Here is a 17,156-nt window from a genome sequence, read left to right as displayed (position 1 = left end):
ACCTCGAAAAAAAATTAAATGCTAGTAAAAGTATTGTTTTTATATCCAAAATTGTCTAGTATATAACCATGACTGAACTTAGGATGACGATACTAATGGCGGTGCTTTTGTCAATGACAAGAATATTATTACACCGATAACATCATTATATGCACTAAAAAAAATGGTATATTATTTTATTAACACTGGTAAAATGAATTATAAACATGTTCAAACTTGAATATATTCTCTAACCTCCCAAATATGCTCTAATATGCAAAATAATAATATCTATTAGAAGTTAATCTGATGTGCTGTCCAAGTTGTTCAACCCCATAGAGCTGTATAAAGCCTATAAATATGTGTAAAAACCTAAAAATCCGCTCTCTAGTTATAATATACAGGTGGGAGAAAGTATATCAAACATATTAGAACTTAATACTTTAGCAGAAAAATTGGCATGGTATTTATTTATGTTCACAGGTAATTAATTTTGTTCTTAACTTGTTTGAAATTTATTAAAACTGACTAGGTTTGTTGTGTAATAGTGCTTTTTTGATTTTTCTGTTTACCATAGTGTTTAAAACAACATGTTAATATACGATGGTCATTTTGTAATGTATTCATTCATTTGTCATTTTTCGCGCCTTTCCCGTTTTCTGATCGACTATGTACTTACTGTTTCAAAAATTCCTATAGGCACTCATTAACGTCAATTTTTGTTTTCGCTCATTATCTAGCCGCTGGTGAAATGTAGTTATGTATCTACAACTGCAATTTCACTATCTTATAAGATTAAATAAGACATTAAATAAATTTTCTTAATGTATTTATATCATGAGACCTCAATTTTTCACAATTTTTGTTTTTGTTTTTACCCCCTTGCCTACTTAGTTTTTATGATAGCAACTTTTTAATTGCGAAAAGTAAAGTATGTATTTGTTATTAATACATTTGAATATTTATTAATTTATTATTCAGAAAAGTGATAATAGCAAAGGTCAAAAATGTGTTTACCTCATATGCATAATTAATTTATTTTATGTTATATTGTTCTAAAACTTTAGACAGATGAAATATGTTAATATTTAAAAAATAAACGGATAAACCGCAAAATTAAGGGTTAAGTATTGTCTCTTTAGAGTACAAATTACATAACTGTACACACAATCATATAGATTATATAATTAGTGATCAATGTGTTATGTCAATACCATTAATTTGTCCAGAAATCGTACATGTAAGGTACTCTGTTAATTTAAAACTTTAGACCCCCCTTCGCCTGCAAAATCGAGAAAAACACCCTAAAAATATTCATATTTTTTAACTTTTTATGTTATGGGTACCGCTTTATTTTTTTCTAGAACTGTTATGATATTATCTTCTATATCAAGTCTAACCTCTCGAATATCTTTCCTATGTGAAGTTTTTACATTAGAGTTTCTTACAATAATTATCTGTAGTATACACGTATTTGGGCTATCCTTAATTTTTAAGATTTTACTAATACTGGTATATTTAAAAAAAAAAACATATGTAATCTATAGTTATGTGTGAACATTAGACTGAATGTGATACATAAATATATTTATTTATGATACAAAAAAAATTACAGCAACATATAATATTATGTAAAAAAAACCCCTATTAGTTCCATATAGAAGTCGGGTCAATGGTGGCGCTATTTACGGCCGAAAAACCGGAATAACGACCGATGCTGTTTTGGCGTAACTTTGGAATCGTTCAAAAAGTAAATGGTAAAGCTATTTACAGCCGAAACGCCGGAATATCGATCGCTGACGTTTTAGAGTGACTTTTGAATCTAGCGATATTTGAGCGGGTGCCTCCAAATGTACACATCTAAAAATCTAAAAGAAAAAAACGAATTTTAACAGTTCAATATAACGTTATTAGATTAATTATTTTACTCCGTCATTTTTTGAAGTGTGTATGCCAGTAATACGAATGTACACTATCGGCCTGGCATCAAATTGAAACGATTGCCACGATCGTGCCGACTTATTAGATTTGTCTACAACCATATCCCAAACCAAATTATCGAGCGAAACTTCAACAGTGTAACCGTAGGTTCGCCTATCGCAGTCCCAAAGCAGCATCCTATAAATAATCACAATAGCAATCTTATCTTATTTCTAAAGTTGAGTTAAAACTATTTTTTTTAAATATTAAAGAGTTGTATTTCAGGCACAAATAATATATTTATTAAATAATAGAAACTAGAGAAAAAGTTAAATGTCATGTAAACAATTACCTCATTGAACTAAGCACATAAGGTTGGCTGAGTTGAACCTGTATACAACCCGATCCCACTGAATGATATGTATACCCGGTATTTAAATCGTAGTTATCATATTTTCCATTCACAAGGATGTCAGGATCCAATGTAATCGATATTCCTTTGGTTACAGTCGCACTCAAAATTGAAGCAACATTGAATTGTGGAGCTAGTAGATTAAAATCACTCAATTAGACAAATACATTTTTCTTATATTATTCAAAGAATGAGTTACTTTCGTAGTGTCCTTACCCACTAACCCGTTTTTGATTTCCACCAAGTGCATTTTGTCCGTACTGTACATGACTTTCAAAAAGTTGAAAGAGTTATTACCAATATTCTTGGTGCCAACGATTCGGATGTATCGAACAAATCGTTGCTGAATCCACAAATGTTGATATGACCGACAATCATAAGTTGAATGATCTATCACACGCAACCAAAGTTGTCGGTCCATTGATACTTCAATGTAATAAGAGTAAGGGCTTTGGTATCATGTCAAAAACAGCAAATATTTTACAATTGTTGTACATAAATTATTGAAACGATGATTAAAAGTCATATTTTACTAATTGATCGGTGAATGAAGAATGACCACTTAAATATGATATGATCGTTATATATGACCGTTAATTCTCGACTAATCAAAATAATTATTAATGTATGATTTTGTTTGTGATAAAAATAATATTCAGTCCATATTATTATTCAGATAAAATTATACACAATTTTTGGTTCGAAGTATTGATAAATAAAAACACACCTGACTATGTAAGGTCCTGATAACTTCATTTCAATATAGTTTATAATCGATGGACGATCCAACATGATCATGGTACCGCCGTCAATTTGAGTAATCCGTTTCGGAGACACTCGTGCAAAATTCACATTTGGTTCTAAAGAATAAAGTAGTGGATACTAATATAATTCAACTAAAACTTATTTACATTAGGCATACCTAACTTTCTTCGATCATTAAGTGCACCTTTGAGGGACTCTATTCTCGATTTTATGACATCCAAAATAATTGTATCCGAACAAACCAACTCTGATCGCCTAACTTCAGACTGTTCTTCATCATTCATAAGTTCATATCTGACGGCAGATAAAATATTGGTTTTAGCATCGGCATCTATGTGCTCTTGATTCTTTTTGATCCAACGACAAGCCGCACGGAATACATCTATATCGTTAGCATACGTCGTGTCACGATTGAGGATTAGTTGTAATGTTTCCTAAAAATACAAATTTTTATCAAAACTGGTTACCTAACATGAGCATAAGTTGATTTCTTATTACGAAAATTTCATTACGGGCGACAAAGAGAGAGAATCTTCAGATTGCAATACATCTAAAGCGTGCATGTCGATAAAGTAGAGTGATTCGGCTTCGAGTTCTTTGAGTTCATAATAATGTGCAACAGTAAACAACGAGCTTGCATTATCTGCACTAATGTTATTTAGCAAATACTGGGACAATGTAAATGTTAAGTTTGAAAAACCATAATAATTCGAGAGACTTAATAATTCCAAAATAACATTACCCTAAAAAATAAAATGTGTATATTAGTAATCGGTTTCTAAATAGTTTATTTTGTTTTTCGATTAAACACATAAAACACAACCGATCGACTAAACGAACCTTAAAAAAAGCAAATCTTAATAAAGTACCTTTAATGACGTTTTATTACCCGTCATCTAAGTAGATTATAAATTACCTCTAAAATAGTTAAATTCATTTGACCAGTATAAATATACTCAAGAAATACTTTAAATGAGGTTGCTGTTGCTTTCTCTATTGGCACATTCTTTTGATGGGATTCTATATGACCTCCATACAGTAGAACCCTATAAATTATAAATTTTATTAATACAAACAATGCATTATATGTGCTATAACCAATAAAGCACTGTGTGTTGCAGACTAATTTATGAGGTACAAAAAGTGTAATTTCATTCCAATACGAACTTCAAATTTACTACCGCTTAGTTTGCATAATCAACCAAAAAACGGTTAATATAATCAATTTATAATAAGCATGTAAACCTTCGATAAAAAAAGTCAACCCTTCCCCATCAAAATCTAGAAAAACACCCAACAAATTTACACTTTTATCAACTTAAAATTACGATGCTCTATATAATATCTCTAAATATTGGTGGAACCATAAAAAAATAGTAAGTAAAAAAGTTTAAACATCGTTTTTTGATATGTTATGCTTATTAATTTATCATGATTACTAAGGGAGTTATATACCAAAAGATAAGAATTTATACCTGAAATATTCACTGCGTGAGGCTAACACTGCACGATGGGCGTGGAATTCTTCATTTTCTACAACAAAAATCACATCCGAAAACCTAAAATAAATAACAAAATATATTATTAAAAAGTATATGCATTTGTAATCCATATAAAAGGTAGACTTTAAGCGATAGCTGTTTACGTATAATGTTAATGATAATGTTAATGGTAATAAATTGTACCTAGTGAGCTAATATAGAGAAGTGTTAATCTTCTTCGTTTTATTGGTAAACCGTCACTAAAAATATTCAATTTATTTGAAAAGGACATTACTTATGTCCAGTGAGAAGTGGTAATAGTTCTATTAGCTGTTTACTTTATTTCAAAAAAAGATGTCACCGTTTAGTTGAACAATATAAATATATTACTCGTTTGCAGTTAAAAGCATTTGTGAATATAGCGAATTTAAAAACTAAGAGCAAGTCATGTGACTTTGAAAAGCTTCTAGACAGCTTTATTAAAGATATCTTAATATTTGGTCTTTAGATTTAGTGGCTATATATTAAAAACGATGAATTAAAACTTGAAAAGCATTAGAAATTTGTTAATCAATGGAGTTGTGTAAGCAACGTTTTACTCAGATAGCTATTTTGTTGGTATTATTAAGAATAATAGTGGTAAGAATGTTCAGACTGGGTCGGTTGATTTATCTAGTAGTGGTATTGTTATGGGGTATCACTGGTCCCCGGTGAACACAACATCAAAAATAACTTGTTTAAACTAAAAACAAATGAAACTATTATTAATTAACAATTAACTACAAAATGTATGTCTATACATGTTAAAGTAGTTTTTTCAATAATTTATTGGTACTTGCAAACACTTAAGTGTTATTATACAGATAATTTTGAATTTATACTGTTTTATTTTAGGTCTATCTACTTGTAATAATATAAATTTAGCTAAAAGTATTAACTGTATTAAATATACTGATAATTAAGTATAATGATTTTTTTTGCCAAGGCCATAACAGCCCCCCTATAAAATGTTATATACACATTGATCACAATGTTCAGCCTATTTACACCTATTGACACTCCGAGGAAAGAACGATTTTCTTTATATAATTAACTTAGTGATGAATTAAACCATACTTACTGTCTAATATAAATACAAATAATTTAATTAATAAATAAATAATTGAATAAAATAAAATAAGTAAATAAAAAAAAAACGATAAGTCGTTATGGTTTAAAAAGTTGATTATTTTGTCAATTGTAGTTATAATATAACATCCAGGTCCTCCATCCAATTTACCGCTTCTTTTCTCCCTTGATGAATATTATGTATGGTACCGGCAATTCGTGTCCATAGTCACATGCTTCAGAATCACGCAGTGTACCCTGGACAACGTATTTGCCAGCTAAAGATCTACCATCACCGGCTGCTGTACTGTTATTGTGGTTCAAGTGTATTATAATGTTTGGACATTTAATATGTCAGTAAAGTTTAAAGTACGAGTTTATTGTTAACACATCAATTTTTGTAAGGTTATAAACGCTACGAAACGTCAAAGAGGAAAACATGTTTCCTGAGGCAGACACATTTGTCGAAAAAAAAAATAGCAGTTTTTTTTTGGAAAATACATGTAGTAGGTTCGCATAAAGCATTATTATTATATTGTAAACTTATGTTGTATAAATTTAAAACATGTATGTTGGTGTTGCATCGAAGATATCTATTTAACAGCGCTTCTAAGTTAAGAGTTAGTATTACATTTCCAATAATTTACAGAGAATCTAGCTGTAGATGAAACACAGTATATATATTATATTTATTATAAAAAGTAGAAATATAATACAAACCTTTCGTCTAGATATAGGTCGCTAATGTCGTTAACCAAGAATTGAGCGTGATTGATTTGCTCGTAAACGGGCGGATTGGACGAAGACGATGCAAGATCGGAAGGATCAGAAAATGCTAAAAAATAAAACTGATTTTGTAAACAAATTTGTTCAGTTTATTTACGATATAAAGTAGCGTCTAGCCATCTGATATAACAATTTTTTTTTTTTATAACTTACTTCAGTTTTTTAATTGAAATAATCATAATAGTGTTATTGCCAGAGTGCAGTAAAGTTTAATAATAATTATTGATTTTTAAAAAAAAATTAGCGTTCAATGAAGCAAACATATTGGAAAATATCAAATTAGCCTCTATTAAAGATTTCTAGAGCTTATCTAAGACAATATAACTAGTCAGTAAGGAGGTTTGCGAAAAGAAAAATTAAAAACTTGTTGGGACTTCTTTTAGAAAGCAGCTAGGTAGCAAAATATCGTAGATAACGAAAATGTTCATAATTGTTTTTAAATCTTATCGCTTAGGATTATAAGCTTACTCACCTAGTGTTGACCATAAAACGATGAAAGCAAAAAAATAAATTAACATCATTGTAATGATACGTGTAATTACGACTTAGGAATACTATAACACTTACAATTAGAAAAATAATATTCCGTCCATATAGGTATTGAAAACCGTCTGAAATCTTTTAGTTTTATTTAAATAGCACACCATTTTTTTTGCGAATTCGACAGAGTGTAAGAACGAATTATTGTGTACACAACTGGTGTACGTTTTTTGTGCGACACCTCTTTGAATTTTATTATGCAATGGCTGATAGTATATTGTAATAGTTACATTTATACTATAATGAGAAAAAAAAAGTTATAAATGCATAATAATACAATAGTATGTTATGATGACAACGTAAATCCCATGCCTAGACATGATGCCTTAAGGGTACAAAACTAATTTTTATCAGGCAGAGGTAGAGTTATATGTTATGACAATATAGATGGTTTGTACATAAACAAGGTGATAATTTTATCGTGTTCCACTCAATATACTATAGGATTTAATAAGACATTTATTTTTCTTAGTGTTTTTATTTATTGTGCTCTCAATTTTCCACATTTTTATTTTGTTATTACCCCCTGCCAACTTGGTTTTTTTTTATTGCAATTTTTTATTTTCAAACGGCAAAGTATGTATTTATTATAAATAAATTTTTAATTAATTTATTTATTATAAAAGTGTATATAGCCAATGACCAATGTGGTATGAATTATTCATCCATTTTATTTTTTTAAATTGTTACACTTAGTAATTTAGAAAACGTGTATTAATTTTCAATAGTTTATTAAGTTTTTTATGCTTGCTCCTTTACTTTTAGTAATTATGTCATAGTTAGTTTTAAGCGTTTTCAAAATTCGTCTGTTTTTAACATCGAAAAGATATGATAAAATGATTTACATATTTTACAATTAAATAGAAGACTTTTACATTTAATTATAAAAATTTACACCATTGTGTTTAAATTGATTAAGCCAGGATTTTTATAAAATATTTCATTTTATTTTAAATATTTACATTATTATTTAAATGAAGTTGCACAAAAAGAAACAATTTATTTTTATTTTCACAATATAGCTATGTTTATTTACAATTGATTAAAGTACAAACAATTATATAAATATAGTAAAAATAGTAGTAGTATGGTATTCTTTTAATGCTTTATATATGTTGAAAGAGTAGGTAATAGCACAGATTAGTTAATCTGTTCTACTATCATGTTTATTTAATCTGTAATATGTATACAATTTTATTTAACGCAATGATAAAATAAAAAAAAACTAAATACAAGTAAAATTATTAATTTAAATAAAACGAATTTTCTCTTGACGGGTTTTTTGTGAAATTGCTCTTGCACAACAAATAATTTGAGGTTATGTCACATTCAGTTTTTATCACAAATTATCAGTTGTCAGAAAAACTGCATTTGTCAGCAATTTTACACATATCTATTTTTCCATTGTATGATATTTTACCTACAATATAATATTTTGCCATTAAATCCATATTCAGGAGAAACTTGTTTATGTTACAATACTTTTAGGTATAACTTTTAATCATTATTCCAATAACTTTTGCACAACGATTTTAAAATACTTAATTTTTTTGACATCTCTATTTTTAAAAAAAACTACACAACCATTCATTTGTTTGAATTATTTGATACCTTACTCTTATTACATTGAACTTCAATGTAATAAGATTGATACTTCAATGATTGAAGTATCAATGAATGGACTTAATTGGTTGTATGTAATAGATCATTCAAATTCTCATTGTCATTCAATTCAACGTTTGTGGATTCCACGACAATTTGTTCAGTACATCCGAATTGTCGGTACCGAAAATACTGGTAATAAGCCTTTTAAATTTTTAAATGTCATGTACAATACCGATAAATTGCACTTGGTGGAAATTAAAAATGGATTATTGGGTAAGGTCACCATGAAAGTCACTCATTCTTTGAATAACATAAAAAAAACTTGCTCTTAAAAAAGAGCTTGCTGTTCATGCTGTTATCCTTTCGTTAAGTATGCCTTTTAATCATTTTTTTTTTATAAATAATTTCTTTTTTTGACATGATGATATTTAAAAAAATATTACAACCATTCATTTGTTTGATTCCTAAGGCATTACTCGTATTACATTGAAGTGTCAATTGATCAGCTCAAATGGTTGCGTGTAATTGATCATTCAAATTCTCATTGTCATTCAATTCAACGTTTGTGGATTCCACGACAATTTGTTCAGTACATCCGAATTGTCGGTACCGAAAATACTGGTAATAAGCCTTTTAGATTTTTGAAAGTCATGTACAATACGGACAAAATGCATTTAGTGCAAATTAAAAACGGATTGGTGGGTAAGGATACTACGAAAGTAGCTCATTCCTTGCATAACATAAAAATTACCTGTATTATTGACTGATTTTAATCTATTAGCTCCACAGTTCAATGTTGCTTTAAAATCTATGAACGCGATTGTAATCGAAGGAAAGTCGAGATGGGTGTTGAACACTCTTGTAAATGGCGACTAAAAGTACTACTTCGAATCACGGGTATACATGTCATTCGTTGGAATCGGGGTGTATAAAAGTTCAACTCGCCCAACCGTATATGCTTAGCTCAATGAGGTAATCATTTAAATGACATTTAAATTTTACTTTTGTTTCTATTATTTAACTGGTATATTTTTTTTTGCTTGAAATACAACTTTTTAGTATTTAATAAATCATTTTAGCCCAATTCTGGCAATAAGATTATTATTATTATTATGCTATTTCATTATTTATAGGATGCTGCTTTGGGACTGCGATAAGCGAAACTACGGTTACACTGTTAAAGTTTCGGTCGATAACCAGATTTGGGTATGCTTGCAGATAAATCTACTGAATCGGCACGGTCGTGGCAATTGTTGCATTTTGATCCCAGGCCGATAGTGTACATTCGTATTACTGGCATCCACACTTCAAAAAATGACGGAGTAAAATAATTAATCTAATAGCGTTGAATCTAATGCGTTTACTTTATATTTATAACATTTAATTTAATTATATATTATTTTTAAAACCTACAATGTTGGTACATGTATACCTGTAATTAAACGTAATATTTATCGCAACCCACAAAAGACGTTGTTGGATGGATGATGAAAATCTTAATAATTACGGATTATCCGGATAGGTTATTCTATTAGTATTGTGAGAAGCTCTTTTGTTAAAAGATCCCTCAGGAATAATATTCAAAATAAAATATAATTTTTAGAAACTAAATTCAGCAGTAGACATACTAGTGAAATATCTAGATTTCAGTATTATAAAAAATAATAAAATATCTTAAACAAAACCTTAACCTTATCATGGTAATTTGGAAGAATTTAAATTATTTTTTATATAAATAAATCCTGTAAAAATTGCAAGTTACATTAAATATTACCTCGTCGATTTAAGTACATACCTCCGGTTTATTTTATTTATGGTATAGCGTATAAAACTTACTACAAAGTTTGTATAACATAAAAATTATGTAACATTTAAATTAATGTTGTTTGTAATAGCACCATATTATTATAATTGTTATAGCTTTATTGTATATTTTCATGATACATTTTTATAATAACTTTTTAATTAGTCTATATTGTCTAAACTAATTAGTTTTAATTAAAGTCCATCTCTTTTAAAATCTTTCAGTTTATACTCCGTAATGATATTTGTTTTAGGTAAATTGTTTACTATTTTGAAATATGCTATTATTGCTAAAGTATGACATTTCAAAGTCATAAAGATACAAATTGATTTTATAAAGTTAGTGCCTAATAAAAACTAATTAAACTGATAATTGTATGTTAAAATAAATGTTATTGTGGAATATCAATTGAAAGAGTTTCATAGTGTCGTATTTTAGTTGTTAAAATGTTAATGTACATTGTAAAAATGTTATTAGTTTTCAACTTATAATTTTTGCATTGAAAAATTTAATAGTTCCCATGTTAATCAAATAAAAAAAATCACATGGTACTACTTAAAGTTAATTTAGTGACTATAATCTTAGAGATTTCCTATCCGAATAGGCTACCATCGATTGAAAGTGTAAGCCTTAGAAAAAGTAAAAAAAAAAAAATGAAAAAAAAAACCGTATAGCGTATAGTTTTATAAAAATCTGTATGAAGTTTAAGTAGTAGGAATATAAAATATATACAAATAGGTTACTGAAAGAAATTGTATATTTTGTGATACATTGAATTAAATGACAATTAAGATACAAGTGCGACATATAAATATTATTAAAGTAAAATAACAAACGTAGGTGCACTATAATTTTTTAAAAGCTGGTTAAGGTCTGTTTTGTCAGAACCAAAGTTCTATCTCATCCAAAACGTCCATATAATCATAAATATCAGTAATTATTGGCCTAACCGCAGCAATATATTTAATATATTTGTCTTGAGGTCCAAGTGTCGTGTGTGGTTGGTATTTGAAGATGCCATTTTGTGAAGTTAACGTACAACATTTACTTGAGGGATCAACACCAGCGGTTTTTATATGTGATTCTGGGAATCGCATACTTCGGAGCAAACCCATTAGATTACATATTATAGGAAGGTTGGGGAAATCTGGTGTTCCATCACCTTAAAAATTATAAAAAAAAATGTATTTAGCAACTTGCTCAGTTTAGCTTATAAACACTTTTGATATTTGTTCAAAACATAACTAATTCAGGTGTGTAAATAAAATCATATAAACATAATTACATTACCCTTAAAGTACACCACATAGTATGTGACATATTTTGTAATGAAATTTATTAAAATAAGTTTGAGATACAATAACCGTAGTTTGCTCCAGAACTTTTATTATTAAGACATTGTTATGGATTGCTTTTACTTCCTTTAATTTTTATTTATACAATTTAGAACAATAAGCATAATAAATGCAGTATTTAAAAAGACCAGACTGACAGAAAAAAGAAGCCACCTACTGGAGAAACTTCAAATTAAAAAAAAGTAGAGGCATATATCAAATTTTTTTTATAAAACCAGCAGATCGCGATACAAACATTTTTTTAAAATTTATTGAGTACTATTCTTGTTCTGAATTATAATCTTTTAAATATTTTGCACAAGTGATGGATCAAAAAAGTTTAAAATGACAATAAATGTATAAAACAAACAAGGTTTAATCATTATGCTACCAATAGTTGTATGTTAGAATAAGAGTCTACAAAAATAAACTCTATGTGTTGTGTGAATTCTATGCCTACTTGCATTGTTTTAAGAAACTACATTTGTGTGCTAGACTTTGGAGCGTAAAAATGTTTTTAGTCAATATATTTAAGAAGGTGACTACTTACATTAAAATGATACCAGCCTTGTAAGTCATTTTATTAGATTTAATGAAATAATAAAATAGTTGGAGTGAAATGAGGAAAAGAAGATATTGTATTTCTTAACAATGCTTGGAACACTTTCAAGTGATATATTTCGTTCATCAAGCCTAACGGCATTTAAGGCCGAACGCTGTCATGATGAGATGGTTTTTAGACGGATTCGCTGTTGTGTTACAGCTTTTGGAACTAAAACCGACTCCTGCTAAACCGTGGACTGGACTTAATCCAAATTTGTTCACATTCGAAATCTGATGTGTTGCTTTTGCACACATTCCTAATCCACTAAGCAGCAAGTTAGATTGAAATCAAGAAATTGTTTACTTGTTGGCTGCACAATAAACCTCTATAGATTATGAAACCGTTAAAAATGGTCGTGACAACAGAAGCCTGTTGTAATGGAGTATTCGGAAAACAAGAGGCCTTCGCGGGATAAGATACACATTGTATGACATTTAAATAAGTCGTTGTATGGTCTCAAACAAATTCATTAATTAATAACGTTATCGTGAGATAATTGGCTGTCCTGTGTACGCAATAATCCAAACAAGAACAGATATAAGCATTTCAGTTAGTATCTTTAGACGACATCAGTCATACAAGAAAGAAACGACGGTAATACTTAGATGAGAGGATAAGATGAGATGCTGATATGAGTATAAATTATGAATGTATTATTTGAATGGTACATCAAATTGAATAATTCTAATTAAAAGCAGTACAAATCTTTATTAATTAATAATATTTACCAATTGCAGCAATAAGTAATTTTTTGTAATTTTTCCTATTATATCTCTTCTGACATCTCCTAACGTGCTTAACCAATCATCCGGAATAACTGTGAAAATAACTATATTACAGTTTAACATACAATTTTTTTTTAAAATAATTGTTTTTTCGTGAAATAGTTTATAATATTATAAATATAATATTAATATATATAAAATGCTCTAAGATTATTTTTGAAAATTAGGGGTATAAAGACCTCTTAACAAAGTGTGGAGGTAAAAAAATCCATAAATTAAGTCAATTTGTCATCACTGAACGTTTCTGTGAAATTGTTTTATGGTATTATATTTTGTTAAAATCAACTAGTAAAATAGTGATATGTACAGGCAATGACCACCATACCTTCTTGACAGAGTTTTAAAATACTTAAATACAGAGGCGTATATAGGAGTGGGATATGAAATTTTTATTTTTTGGGCTTTATTTTTTCCTAAAATAAATTTTCACCACCATAAATATTCTGACTAACAGCTATTTTCACGGTGGTCGTTAACGGATGCTTCTTCGATACGTTCATTCGGAAAGTAAATTAGCCCGATCGGAATCCCGCAGAAGTCAACGGCGGCGAAAGAGAGTTTTTTCCATTCGGTTAGTCTGCTATGATCGCAGGAGCAGCCAAATATTTATACGGCTTTATCGGTTTCGATACTATTACTACTAGTGGTAAGGTGGTGGTGTTTGTTATACCCAATAATATAAAAAATGACACACTGACATATTTTTGATATACAAAGGCAAAATAATTTTAATAGCTCTATTAGATCTAGTCTGTAGAATTTTTGAACGGGTTTAATTCACACACCCTACATTTATTAGGCCTAATGTTCCGACATACGATCTGAAAATTAGACTAATACAGTTTTAATGTGTAACAATGTATAAAATAAAAGTATTTTTTATCGAGTAAAAATAAATATAATAGCACTCCGACTTATGGTAAGTTAACCTAACCTAACACTGTTACGGCTAGGTTAGGTTTTAAGACCACAGTAACGCTTTTTACCAGTAAACTACCTCCCAAAAAATGCGCTTTGTTCAATAATCTCCTGTCAGATGATTCTCTTAACAGTTATCCAGGGATTGGACAATGTAGAAGCACAGAAAGAAGGGAATCTTAGATTTAATCAATCAAAATGATCAGACATATATTGAGATTTAGCCAGTGATGCTAGAACTCGGATATTTCCTGCAAGAAGTCCGAAACGTCGGCTTAAAACTAGTGACATGGATATAATATCCCTTGCCTGTATTACTTCGGTTTACTGTGCCGTGGCCATAGTCATGACGATGATGTGGCCGTATTACAATCAGGTATGACCTCATGTCGAACAAAGTACGCTTTGATTGAAATTAAAAATATTGTATACATGTTTTTTACATCATTTTGTTAGGACCCTATAGACCAGCTGCCAGTTATTTACGAACACTTGGGAATACCGTTTATCGAATACACATGGTCACCGTGGGTGCCATATCCGCACTCACAACAACGTAAATTCGTTTTTACCAAAATTATAATAATAATAATTTAGTATTTACAGCTTATGAGAAATTTGAAATTCCTCGGATGTCTACTGCAGTTTAATAGGTGCCATTTTTCTAGCGACGCGCTTTTATTGTCCATATAGTCAATTAAGTGTTACTAATTATTATAAAAACTTAAAAATACGATTATCTTAAGAGAAAATGAAAAGGTACACTTGTATTAATACAAAGTGTTTGTTTTATGACGATTTATTATTTTGTTTTTTCATCGATGCGCAAAAAGTAGTCAAGGAAACCAATATAGCAAAAATACCGACTGAAAACGTATAATATCTGTTCTTGGGGTCTACAAAGTCCATTGAAGGTCGACTTTTTAAACTTAAATGGATGTTACCATTCAAATAATTAATTTTTTTAATAAAGACTATTTTGCCGAAAATTTAGAGCGATTTCTAATAAAAATTTAAATTTTTATTCTTTTCACAATAGTTGTGAAAAATAGTAAATTTTTTTATAAACGCAGTCGATGACGTTAGTTGACTGTTAGTAAACTATACTTTTGGCAATAGTCTTCTTTTCTTTTTTTTTGCAACACAGCTGCGATGGCTGACAATGCACACATAAAACATTATACGTCTTCGGGGAAAATATATGCAATGGGCAAATTGTAAAATTTGTTACCTACATTTTTTTTATGTAACTTAAAAAAAGTTGTTACAGTACATCATTTAAAAAAATTCTCTATCCTAGCTATCTTGATAGCAATTTAAAACATTTTTTTTTTCATCTAAACCTGTTTAGGTAGGCATAAACAAAAAACAAAGATACCATTCAAAATGGTTTTTAAGATAAAAAAAAATATACAAAGTTGACTTTGATTTAGCATAGTAAGCATAGTAGCATTTATACAGTCTATGAAATCGTCTCTTGTTGTCACTTCACTAACGTAAACTTTTTCCTTTAAGTGACCCCCCAAAAAAATCAAAGGTCGTCAAGCCGGGGCTCCTCGGTGGCAACACAATATCTTCTCTGATTTCCTGGCTGTCTTGTAATTCTTTATTCAAGAAATATGTGATACAGTAATTCTCCAACGGCATTTCTGTAATGTGGCAGTGCGCCGTTCATCGTAGACCACATTGTGTCCTGTAAGGAATATTGAAAACTTAGTCGAGGGAAACGGACTAAGCAATATACATTTTATTTTCTTAAAAAAAAAGTTAGACTTCAAATTGTTAAACAAATTGAGGAATTTGTTAAGCGGTTTCAAAGACAACCCAATCTTATATTTAAATAAAACTATAAAATAAAAGCTGAGTAATTTATCATAATTTTAATCAATTTCTATTTAATACAAAATAAATAAATTATTTTTTAAATAAAAACTCGACTAAGAAAATAATAAAATTATTTTACTGTTATTCTTGCATAAAATAATAAAAGTTTTAATAATTGTATACATAAAAAAAAATTTGAAAAAAATTATAAACAATAATAGATTGCTTGAAAATAATTTAACATGGTCGAAATTGATTAAAACCATTTTTATTGCCTATAAATGACTCTTTTCAAAACCCTTAACCAGCTGTAAAACGGGGTATACTCAAATTGTATGCATTGTGCATCGTTTAGGGAATAAAAAACCAAGTATCTGAAAACTATCTTAATTATCGTGGCTACAATGAATCTGTCTTGATCGTTTTATGAAAAATTGCTTGACTATACACTAAATGGCGTTATTAATCATTATAAATTATTTAATAAATTTATAAAATTTTTGTAATAATAAAATAATTTGTATTAATTATTTTATTGTTGTTAATAAAAAAAAAAATTATTATTAATAAGCATATGAAATTATTTAAGTCCTTACAGCCTTATAAATATGCGTTAATAATTTATTAAAGTCAGATTGAAATATTTTTTTGTTTTTTAGTGGTAGTACTGTTTGGTGGAGTGGAATCCATTCCATGTCGTGTCGTGACGGGTTTAGTTATACCCCATCCGAATTGTTGGCACCAAAAATACTCGTAACAAGCCTTTTAGATTTTTGAAAGTCATGTACAATTTGGGCAAATTGCACATGGTGGAATTGTAAACGGATTAGTAGGTGAGGACAACATCAAAGTCACTCATTATTTGAGTAAAATAACCAAAAAATGTATTTGTCTAATTGACTGATTATAATCTATAAGCTCTAAAGTACAATGTGGCTTTAACATCAATGAACGCGATTGTAATCGAAGGATTATCGAGATGGGTTTCAAAAAAAAAAATATATAATGTAAAAAATATACAACTTTATTAAAATATGGTAAAAATAACATAAAACAAGTTAAATATTTAATGAATGAAACAAATTACAATCTGAGTCTTTTACATCAGTATCTCGATTTGAATCACTTATTTCTAGTTGATTATACCCATAAAGACAATTAATAAGAAAAAAACAGTAAATTAATTATATTGTATGAGGCATACCACAATACTTACACGATATTTTGTATAAAAGTTAACTTACCATAAATCACTAGCTCGGTGAATTCAATGAGAATGATGAAGTAAAATA

At 28.9% G+C, this 17,156-nt stretch overlaps 1 protein-coding gene across 1 annotated transcript; it reads right to left on the bottom strand.

Annotated features, from left to right (window-relative positions):
• Positions 1-1,721: 1,721 nt before the first annotated feature.
• Positions 1,722-7,037, bottom strand: LOC126836719 (BTB/POZ domain-containing protein 9-like). Its single transcript, XM_050570326.1, has 11 exons — positions 6,923-7,037; positions 6,385-6,499; positions 4,552-4,635; positions 3,993-4,122; positions 3,589-3,819; positions 3,234-3,510; positions 3,039-3,171; positions 2,528-2,760; positions 2,252-2,444; positions 1,908-2,097; positions 1,722-1,847 (listed from the first exon to the last, which is right to left on the bottom strand). Exons 1-11 carry the CDS (start codon positions 6,969-6,971, stop codon positions 1,743-1,745), a joined length of 1,740 nt encoding a protein of 579 aa, XP_050426283.1. The 5' UTR covers positions 6,972-7,037; the 3' UTR covers positions 1,722-1,742.
• Between the last annotated feature and the right edge of the window lie 10,119 nt (positions 7,038-17,156).

The sequence above is a fragment of the Adelges cooleyi genome, unplaced genomic scaffold (assembly GCF_023614345.1).
Source record: "Adelges cooleyi isolate 19-005CV unplaced genomic scaffold, UGA_ACOO_1.1 ACOO_flye_CR_arks_rails_tigmint_CR_PRNA_247, whole genome shotgun sequence".
Lineage (NCBI taxonomy): Eukaryota > Metazoa > Arthropoda > Insecta > Hemiptera > Adelgidae > Adelges > Adelges cooleyi.
The sequence above is the reverse complement of the archived record's forward strand: the minus strand, read 5'-3'. Positions and strand labels throughout refer to the sequence as shown.